We start from the raw sequence: 11,049 nt of genomic DNA, 5'->3' as shown, positions 1-11,049 counted from the left end.
CAATTGCATAAAAATTATCGCAGAAAAGTAGCAATGGCGGGGAAGGCCTAACTAAGGAGGGGGGGGGGGGTGACCGCTTTTACCACTACACAGATGAATTCTAGAGATCTTGACTTGCATGTTGGTGAAAAGTACAGTAAAGTTTGCGCATCCGCGTTACCACCAACTATATGCAACCTGAAACACAACTAGCTTAGGAACTTCCACTCATGCCAGGTCACCACCGACCGTGCATACCGTATTATCTCTCTAATATAAGCACAGTCTCCAATAATAGCACGTCTCCGATAATAGAACACCTTGGGGCAGCATTCAAAAAATAAAGTGCTCAGTCTCCATTATAAGCACACTGTGTAAATTCATTATCTGTACCGGCGAAAAAAAACCGAAATGTGTGTGTCTGACATGAATTTGGCATGGCAACATGCCTCTGAAATGAGGTTTAAATAATAATGGAACAGTCTCCAATAAAGGAACGTCTCCGTTAATAGCACGGGACGGAGGTACATTGAAAAAATAAAGGACCGTGCTTATATTAGAGATAATACGGTATCAAGGTGGCAGATGCAGCGCCTTGCGGTGAGGGTGAGATGGTAAGTTGCGCAACCAATGTGCAACAGGGGGCGAAATCTCATTACTAGCTGCATCATTGTTACCCCAACTCCAAGTAGTATACAGTACGTATCGCCTATAAGGTTGGCGGCTATAGTAATATTATCGCCTATAGTGATCACATTCAATTTTCAAAAGACCCTACTACATTTTTTGCATCGGCTAAAGTAATTGATGTGAAATCAAGTGGTGTCAGAGGCGAACCGGAAGTCACTTCATTGTGAAAAATTGCCCAGTGTTGTTTCGTGAGTTCTACCTGTAGTATAACCTGTATCAGCTGTCCAAAATGCCTCCATTGTGAGGATATGCTGACGTGTGTCAGGAGCCTTGGCTGCATAGGCCTACTATGCAGTATGTATGTGCACGGCATGCTGAGTCTTTTTGATGCCCTACTCGCATACGTACATGCAGTATCGGTCATAGTAATGTAGTTCATCAAGTTTCATGTAATGTAGTTCACGCATGCATCGAGGCATTTGGTAGATGACCGGCACGGTATGCATGCAGTTTGCATCACCCAGCAGCAAGGTCTGCGGAGTACGAAATGAACGATGTTTGTTTCTGACCCCCTAGGGGATTGGGGGTCATCTGCAGCAGCTGAGGGAAAATAATAGCGACCGGGGGTCCCCTCCCATATCAGATTGCGAGCTCGAATGCCCCATCTCCGTCTGTCCCATGAGCCCTGATGAGCACACTCTTCCTCCAGGTCAGTGGATATGCGACGCAATCACAAAAAAATGTTCCTAATTATTACAATGTAGTTTAAAAAAATCTGTGATTGGTGTCCTCGTGACAGCAAATAAATATTAGATGAATTTGGAGAATTACAGAATTTACAGGAGTGATCGGGAAATTCAAACCAAATCTTGGAATAAGTAGACTAATTTGGACTAATTTGGACATCAACCTGCTATCATAAAATTGATCATGAAGGTGTGACGGCCAGCGCTCTGCTGTGCTGTTATCCGTCACAAGAGTTAACCAGTGATGCTAACTAAGCTTTCGGGGTTGGGAGTTCCAATTCTGACAAGTACACAAATTATTATCAACTCTCAAAGTCGCAGCAATAGCATAATGGTGCTCAAAACATGCAGTAAAGCTTCAAGCAAGAGATCTAAAGCGAAGAGCTGAGGCTGCTGCCAGAGCCAGGTCCAGGCACTGAACCGTAGTTATTGATTTGCTCACGGAACGGCAACGCATTGTAGTTCTTCGGATTGCGGAAATTGCTTCTCGACCAGCCGTACACCAGGCAGTTCAGAAAACCTTGCATTGGCATTGTCCATGCCTGGCACAGGACACGCACACGCGCACAAACACACACATACACACATACATACAATCAGGCACCACCAGGATTGTGCTACATAGAAGGCTAAATAAGAAAATTATGGGTTGGCCATTGTCCCCGTCGGCCCAAAAAAAGGGGGGAGGGGCACCCGGTGGTACTTGAGCCGCACCATGACAAAAGGGTGCTTATGGCAACAATTTCACAAACTAAGTTATGGATACAGCGCAATGGCTGAATTCTCACTTAAAAAACGCATTCAAAAAGCTTGATAAACTAATCAAATTCAAAACTAAAATGTGTACTCTCAATATTTCATACTCAACTTTCAAACGAGTTTTTCTCAGTTTGATGTCGCATGCAATAAGCACCCCTTTGTCGTGGCTCATTTTATTATTCTAATTTCTAACGCTAAAGCACTGCTTTATCACGCACCCTTTTATTATGAGCAGAATTCCTTTTGTCCTGATCCAGGACTGCTCATATTTTTAGGGTTGTTTTTCGCTACATGTATCGTCATTTTGGATAGAGCGGATTTAGTCGTGGAGGAATGGGTTTGCAGTGCTGTGTTTCTCAACAGTTACCAGCGCATTGTCATTTGGAGGAAAGGAGTCAGGAAAGATTGCACGGTCTCCCAAGGACCGTGGAAACTGTCTCAATTGCAGTTTTCCTTGCCAGAAACCCATCTCAACAATGTAGCTTCGCAGGTCCATTCCCGGTGGTGGGACATTTAGAGGACATATACAACGTACCCTTGCAAATGGACATACATAAAATGGCTATCTCCGAGCCGTGAACCATAGGTATTCTTGCGGAACAAGTTGCGCGCAAATGAATTTCAAATTCACCGTGGTCGGCACCGAGGCTGCATTATCACAAGTGCTAGTTGGATTTGTTTGTGGCAACCCGTGCAATCCGACCAATCCAATCCGAATCCTGCTTCGACATGTTAAGACACCAAGTGGCATGCTCGAGGTTCTGCATTGCTAGCCTGTGCACCGCACAGACAGTAGACAAAACTGCGGCCAAGTCGGAACTGATACCAATGCAGCTCATTTCCTGTTGTAATGGTATAGCTGATACACAGCAGTGTGCTGAGAGTGCGAAGGCAGAGCGTAGTACAAAGTGTAATGGTGGATCAAGGGCTGCAAAAACCAGCCTTGCTCCACTGTTGTACTGTGTAATAGAGATCATACTTAATTGAGACTGTCGAATACCACAGGTGGAAACGACATATTTTGAGTTTCATTCAAATGTCATAGTAAGGAGCGTACAAGTACCTGTGGAAAGTCATAATTATTATTATAAAGCATGCAATTTCCAAACGGGCGTATATAGTTTCATACCTGGCCCATGAGAACACCAAACTGAGCGTTGTTCTTAACATCCAGTCGTCTGCCCTTCACTCTTGTCCACATAGTCACGATAAGAGCTGTAGCAGATCAGAAACACCACACAGCCAAACTGCTACTGTCAGAGCGCCAACGGCTACAAACACAAAGAATGATAATTCTAGTAATAAGGATCTGCTCAGAAACTGCTTAGCGCAGCGCAGAGCCACAGCATGCATACATGAAGAAATGTCATTTCAACAATGACCTCCACTGACAAGTCAACATTCCTGTTTTTCGCTGTACATGCAATTATCCAAAAACACATGCCATGAAGACATGAAAAGTCATTGTGTCCTTTCTTCATTTCAGAAAGCGACCAAAACAACTGCTATTCCTTTTTGCTACTCAATTCTCTCCTGCCCTTAAAACCAAGAAAATCACTAAGAGAAGATACATACCAAAGAGACGCAGCCTCTTTGGTATGTAAGAGGCCACACGTACAGTGTTGCCAATGAAATCCAACCCAGCATAGATGTACTTGTGGTAGTGTTGTGCACACCCCTCAGAGCTCACAGAGCTCGGGCTATGCAGCACCCCATGCAGCACCCCGTGCTATTCTATTCGTGTATATCACACTGACCAGTAGTGCACATGATCAGCACTAGTATTGCACTATTTAATTTCATTCTTTTTGACGGACCTCTCAAGGGCAAACGACTCGAAATGCCAACTAAGTTACTTGATCACGAGCATGCTATGTAGAAGTACTTGCAAGTGCACAGAGAATATACACATTGATGATCACTTACTTAGCAACCAGCATATGAAGAAGACACAAATATATAGCAGCGCCCGCTTTTGAATCTGCTTCTCCTGAGCTCGTTCGTTGGAGCTGAACACACCTTTATCAGGCAGAAAACATGCAATCAAATCCAAATCAAGCCTCATTACTGTCTGAACATAATGTCCTCTCGGGAATAAAATCAGCATAGTCCACACCACAATATATACATTCCAGCTGTGTAGAACGCCCAACAGTACTCTAGACATGAAGAGTAGTTTTCTTTGCATCACGCGAAGGCAGTTTAACACAATGATCATGACTGCAGTTTGCGGTGTGTATTGCACGTGCTCTTACCCCGACCTCTGATAACTCTCTTGATCATCACACGGACATGTCCATAGAGAACCTGTTCATAACACATCACGCCAACCAAACCAAACGAATAGAGTGTGCTGCGTTTCACAAAAAAAACCCTGAGCACAGAACACAGGCATGTAGTCAGGCTCGTGTGTAGTCAGCATAGTTTGGTCACCGGCACACCAGCAAATGGACACCATAGGTACTACAATAGGCAAAATAGGCAAAATGGCGACTATGAGGATGCCGGTGGTACATGGTCACCACGCCACAGATGTGCGAGCTATGATCCTGGAACGTGTGCCAGTGAGGGCAGTACTATGTACAGTTGACAGAGAATAGTCACGTGGCTGAACTACCTGATGTGAAGTATGTATATGTGATGTCATACAAACTCCGTTGCCACGGGTCAGGGTGATCCTGCCCGTGAGCTCAATTTTATTTTCGCTTGAGTTTCAAGAAGAAGCCAGTTGCTTGTTCCAGTATTCCTTGTACTGTTTGAGAGTGTGGGTCGGACTCTCTTAACTCTGGTTTGGCGAAATGACATACTAGCAGCAGAGGACCGATCTGCAAAGACAAAGGTCTATGATCTCAATCTTCTCACCAAAATTGCAGTGAAGGACACTGTGAGGACAACGATGAATACAGTTGATCCATACTGAGCCATTGTGATACCCTGAAAACAGCAAAAACAATGGTGATGATACCAACGATATTAACAAGAAGATAATTCAAGACGACAACAAGAACACCGACAAACTATGAAAATGACCCGAACAAAGCAAGTTGCAACATACATCATAGACACGGATCCCGCGCGGCCTTGCTAACTACAAATTAATGGCAGGAATCCCACACATTTTCTATGTCATCAAGTTTCCATTTGGGAATTCAAATTATCTCACTTTCATCTGTAGTATCACCACATTTGGTGTGCACAAGCCAGAATGGGGAGAACTGGAGAAATCACTCACCGACCACTTGTCTTCATCACCATTTTCAGGAAGATCTTCTGCCCACAGTGTCACACATCTGATACAGCACATCGTAGTAATGAAGGATGAGGGCAGGGAAAAGAGAGAGGGAGAGAGAGAGATAGAGAGTGGGAGAGAGTGAGAGATGTGACCGTTAATTATTTAGCTGGAGTAAGTTCTAAAACTCTGAATCACTACCCTATAACAATTGCATATTACACACAACGTGCAACTCCATGAACTACACTATCGTGGCAGTCAAACCAACGGACACATAGCATTCACCTCTGCTTACATTGTCCTCCTGATTATCACAAGGTGAAACAAAACAAAACGAAATTCATTAGAGCGGGCTTACCTTAGGCAATCGCTCTTTGGGATGCCACTCGTTAGCCTTGGGATGGTCAGTGCGATGGGCAGTATCCTGATCAAGAAATCGACATCAACACACAAACACAGTCACTGTTCTGTAGACAGCAGTGCTGAAACAAATGATCAATGCCGTGACATCAAAGTACTTGCACATTGAAGTATGACTGCAGCGCATGGGATGTTGAGCAAATGGAGCAACACCTTGCATATCATACGGTCTTCGTTACATGCTGTTTAGTGGCCACACAACCACTGGTCACCACACACTTGGTGCCAAGCACAACATCGCCGCTTACCAGCACAACACATAGGCTATCTTCTGTATAATGAACCTCCTCTGATTGAACGCTGCTTTCTAAACAGGCCAGAAGAGCACACATATAGACAACCAAAATGAAGTGATCTTCTCAAATTACATTATAGTGCAAGCACATACTACAGTCGTAAACATCTGTCTGCTAATCTACAGTTCGGTGAAATGCAAATTTTGATCATTTCAAGGCTGCCAAATAGGCAAATACCGTGATGTTGAAAGATACAAATAATCTAAGCCCCCCCCCCCCCCCACGCACACACATGCACACAAACTCATGTGCTTGCACAGTGTCAATGCACACATGCACACATCAGTGTCTGGTGTGAAGAGGACCTACCCTTTCCCGGCTGCTACTGCTTGTCATGCTCATCTCGTACACCTTCATCCACGTCACCAAGGCATACATTACAGTTAGCAGATGTGTCAGAAGCTCCAGGCACTGCAGTGCACACCATACCCACCGGCAATGTGAGAGTTGGCAAAGAACAGACACAGAACATTTGTACTTTGTACGTACTGTTGAGGCAACGAACTGAAAATAAAAAACCAGAACGTACCTTTTCAGAACAACAACAACAAACAACTAAGGGACAGTTCGTAAACACTAGTCATTCTTCAAAACGAAACTTTGCAACTGCCCCCCCCCCCCCCCCCAACCTCCAGGGACGTGCTGACATCAATCTTTTCAGAGCACATCGACATTTTTCAACTCACTTATGAAGCAAACCACCTCCCCCACCCCACCCCACCCCCATTACATAGTTTCGCTTTTTGTAATGTTATTTACGGACGAACCCTACAAAAACCTAACGAAGAAAAAGAAGCCAATGATGACCTTGCTTGCACTTACCCAAACAATAATAGCGACAATATTGCAGGGCTCGTCTTTGTGATGGATGAACAAGGCATTCCCTACCACCCAAACACTGGACAGGAGGAAGTCAGCAATTCCTAGGAAGAACAATGGGTGAATCTGCAAAAAGAGGATAGCAGTCACACCGGCCCGGGGCATTCAAACACACACACACACACACACACACACACACACAGGCAACACACACAGGCAACACACACACACACACACACGCAGGCAACACAGGATTCCAGCTAGCCATCAGTGCCACAACATTGTTCGTGGAGAAATCAGCCATGTGAACAACGGTCCATGCAGACTGTCCCCCAAAGGAGACAATGAACCACGGAGCATAGATACGATAACTCACAGTGACAATACCATCCCTAATCTAGTACTTACAAACTATCCGAACAGGATCATGCAGGAGGATCAAGAACAGTAAAACCTGGCTTAAGTGAAAACCACCCCACGGTGCAAGCAAAAGCAGTTGTTAAAGCCAGGTGGTCTTTAGAACCAGGTCCCACAGTGTCTGTGTAGAACTGTCCGTGCATGGAAAAACGGTCGTTAAGAGCAGGTGGTCGCTAAACCCAGAGGTTGCTAAACCCAGAGGTTGCTAAACCCAGAGGTTGCTAAACCCAGAGGTCGCCTACACCAGGTTTTACTGTACTAACAACTATGAAAAGAGGATCATGCAGGAGAGGGTCCAGTACATGACATATCATGCAGGAGAGGGTCCAGTACATGACATATCATGCAGGAGAGGGTCCAGTACATGACATATCATGCAGGAGAGGGTCCAGTACATGACATATCATGCAGGAGAGGGTCCAGTACAGGACATTGTAGTTACCTCTGAAGATGATAGCTTGTGTTTCTTGAGAATGTAGATGATAATCGACACAGAACCAATAAAACTGCAACGATCAGAAAGGAACAAACAAGAAAGCCCGCCATTGTGGCCTTACTGCAATGTAACACGATCGGCACATGCCCCAAACCAGACGATGAGTGTTACTTTCTGCAGCGTGCTACATTGTACGGAAAGAAGAGAAGGGTCAAAAAACGTTTCCATTGGGGATAGCGGTAAGAGAAATGGTGCATGCACTTTGGTCATTGTTTTTGGGGTGCTCATTGCACCCTTGGTGCATTGATCTGTTTTCTGTCTTTGTGCGAGCTTGTGTAGAGACACCATGCACTGCAACCGCCATACTCTCCACCAAGGCTTCATACACCAGTCGGGGACATTTGCCTTACCTCAATGAAGAAGCTGTCAACCTCGAGTACGCCAGCACATTCAACTGTACAACAGAAAACATTCACAAAGCCGTTCACAGGAGCCAGTATTGTGAGCGACTACTCCTGTTCCGGTTTGCACCGAAATTTTCTAATTGCTGGTTTTCAGGGGGTTCCCCTGTCCCCTGCCCTTTTTCTATTTATTATTATTTCGTGCTCCAGGTTTGTACGATAATCTCCTAATTTCATTCACACCATGTCTTTTCGTGTTCGCGACTTTTCGCATGGTAAATTCTGAAAAGTGACCTTGAATACGATCTCAGCAACGTAGCAGGCCAGTTTCAAATGAACAAACCGGCGACATGGTCTTTCGTATAGATTTGGGTGTAGGTAAAACCAGCCAGACGTATTTCTCTGATATAGCAAGAACTCGACAGTGCATACTGCCATGCTGGTCAACTGCACACGATTTTAAAATCCCAGCCGGTACTCGGATTTTCACGTTCTTCTGTTATATGTTTAGCCAGTTTAGGGCTGAAGCGACCGAGGATGTTCACATTCAAAGCAGACAGTGTCAGACTTGAGTGCAGCAATTACTCCATTTCCCAAGTTACATGGTTATCTACATAATACCAAAATAGACCAATAACAAGGTCGAAACAGCATGCTCTCCGGAGATTGAGTAATACCAAAATAATTGAAAATACGCATGAGTAAAAGGGGAACTCAGAAACATAGCCATTGAATCCCGCCTTCCCTCCCTCCGCTCAGAACGAAAAAAATGTTGACATACATACACACGTCACATGACTGACTACATGCATACACAACAAAAGTCACAACTAAAAGTTAAAACTAAAAAGTCTGCACTGCGAGTGGCAACTCGTAACATTTATTTGTCCTTTCCCTTCTCCATGAACGAGCTTGTTTCTTGGCATTTCTAATTTTCTACCTGTACCGGCACATGTAGTTGATAAAGTGGAGTTCTTTTTCGGAGAGCCTCGTTGCGCCAAAACTGGCAAACGATTACAGTGACGGTAGTGGTCTGCCTCACCACGCACGCCACTTCTTCACGAGAGACCACGGGGACAAGGCACACGGCACGGAGCATTTCACATAGCGAGTCAAGAGCCTTCATAGCACGAAGTGTAGACCCAGAATAGATGGCATTTCCATCCTCTCTTCAGTTCTATCCCTCACAGATATGTGCTTACCCGACTGACGTTGACTAGCGTTCCGGAGCAGTCCGTTAGTTGCAGCACGGAGGACTGGTCTAGCGTTCCGTTGCCCATTGCTGATGCCTGTGGTTGCAACTAGAGTTGAGAGGCGTGTTCATATCACCGCCGAGACTAATGCGTAATGGCGGCGATGGTCATATGGGACAGGCTGAAGAGAGAGCTACCAAGTTGAGAAACTCATTGCAGAACAAATGCAGAATGTGTCCTTCTTTCATACAAAGAAAGGAAACCTGGACTTCGTTGACTTGTAAGGTTAGTGACGTAGCGCGCCTAGCTGTGCCGTCAGCTGTCGACTTGTCGTTTCAATGCACTGGTTGCTGCCAATGTAGACTCTACAACACTGTCACTGGAGCTTACCCACTCGGCCTGCACACTGGCAAGCTCAAAGCGGAGACACGAAGAATGGTCGTAGAGACTCGGAGACGGTTGCGTCCAAGCGAGTGGCAGGAACGAAACTGATGTTTACCATGGTCTACGCCCAGACTGGGCTAGAGACGTGAAGCCTGTGACATCTCCTTGCTACTACTGGCAATCACGTGCTGCTGCCGTGACTCGCACCGCACCGGAGAGATCGAGAGTACTAGTAGAGTGTAGATGGTAGATCTACCCTTACTTAGTCTGTAGGTCTACAGTAAAGGTGCAGGTGCTAGCGCTCTATGCCAAGTGCACTAGTGCCGCCGCTGTACTCGTATCTAGAGCAGCAAGAATCTACACAGTACTCGTACACGGATAGTGTTCCCGACCTTCTTTTTTGTGTATTTCTTCACTAGCTAGCTCTTTTCATTGCGGGTTTGAGGGAAAGTTGCAAAAGGGAAATAATACTTTTTGTAGTAAATACTAGCAGTGACTCGTTTGGCCAAAGCATTTGTAGCTATCCTTCTACGGGTGCCTAGCTGGGTGGTCTTGCACTGGCACAGTGTCAGTGGCATTCAGAGGCAACACAAACATTCTCGACTCGAGTGCATGTCTCACATCATATCAGCGGTGAAAAGGCCTGGGTGGCTTCACCTCGTGACTGGCAATGACAGCAAGCATTTTACTTTGGAAGCAGGCTGCTACAGCATGTAGATCTTCCAGTGCTAGTGTAGTAGTAGTAGTAGCCTTGTAGGTCACTAGCTGCACCGGTGATACTCTGGCTGAGTCAGCCTTTCACACCTTTCAACTAACTTCTCTTCATGCAGTTTTTCGCCTTCACTGAAATGCATTCCACATTTTATCACGTGAGGGATCAACATCTCATGAGACAACAACGGATTAGCACCATGCAGACAGATTCTATTCGCATCCATTTCCTCGAAAATGAATGAATGCTGTGTCGCTGCTGTTGAACACCAACAATAGACACCCTTAGCAAAAAACGTTATGTTGTAACGGTATTATCGTAAGGGGGAAAATAGCGTGATTTGGGTTCGACCTTTAGCAAAATGCACGCTATTTTTAGTACGCTGTTGCCACGAAAGTAGCTTTGATTTCGCGCGGTACAACCCTTTTTGTCACCATATACGCGATACAAGGTGAAATGCGTACGGACTATGCAATATTTGGCCAAAACACGTACCGTTGGTCACAACGATAAATCAGCCCCCATAACGTTTATACGCTGCAGCTTCAACGCTATTTGGGTGATCAAGGTACGAGTACCGTAAAAAATAGCGTTACCGTTGTTTGCTAAGGGTGTCTATTGGCCC

General features: G+C 45.3%; 1 protein-coding gene across 1 annotated transcript; it reads right to left on the bottom strand.

The window, feature by feature from the left end:
• Positions 1-1,329: 1,329 nt before the first annotated feature.
• On the bottom strand, positions 1,330-9,876 carry LOC135814538 (transmembrane protein 116-like). Its single transcript, XM_065327666.1, has 13 exons — positions 9,338-9,876; positions 8,145-8,188; positions 7,741-7,804; positions 6,885-7,007; positions 6,372-6,473; positions 6,015-6,073; positions 5,705-5,770; positions 5,347-5,404; positions 4,977-5,048; positions 4,370-4,421; positions 4,041-4,133; positions 3,244-3,329; positions 1,330-1,897 (listed from the first exon to the last, which is right to left on the bottom strand). The coding sequence occupies exons 1-13, from the start codon at positions 9,413-9,415 to the stop codon at positions 1,727-1,729; spliced, it is 1,068 nt and encodes a 355-aa protein (XP_065183738.1). The 5' UTR covers positions 9,416-9,876; the 3' UTR covers positions 1,330-1,726.
• Positions 9,877-11,049: the final 1,173 nt, after the last annotated feature.

Source organism: Sycon ciliatum, chromosome 4 (assembly GCF_964019385.1).
Source record: "Sycon ciliatum chromosome 4, ocSycCili1.1, whole genome shotgun sequence".
NCBI classification, from domain to species: domain Eukaryota; kingdom Metazoa; phylum Porifera; class Calcarea; order Leucosolenida; family Sycettidae; genus Sycon; species Sycon ciliatum.
This window is presented reverse-complemented; position numbering and strand designations above follow the sequence as displayed.

Coding starts and splice junctions, on each gene's coding strand:
- LOC135814538 (XM_065327666.1), bottom strand. CDS start 9,415: ATGGGCAACGGAACGCTAGACCAGTCCTCCGTGCTGCAACTAACGGAC. Junction 4,422..4,976: donor TGTCCTTCACTGCAATTTTG/GTGAGAAGATTG, acceptor TGTTATGAACAG/GTTCTCTATGGACATGTCCG. Junction 1,898..3,243: donor TTGGTGTTCTCATGGGCCAG/GTATGAAACTAT, acceptor GTCCTGTGCCAG/GCATGGACAATGCCAATGCA.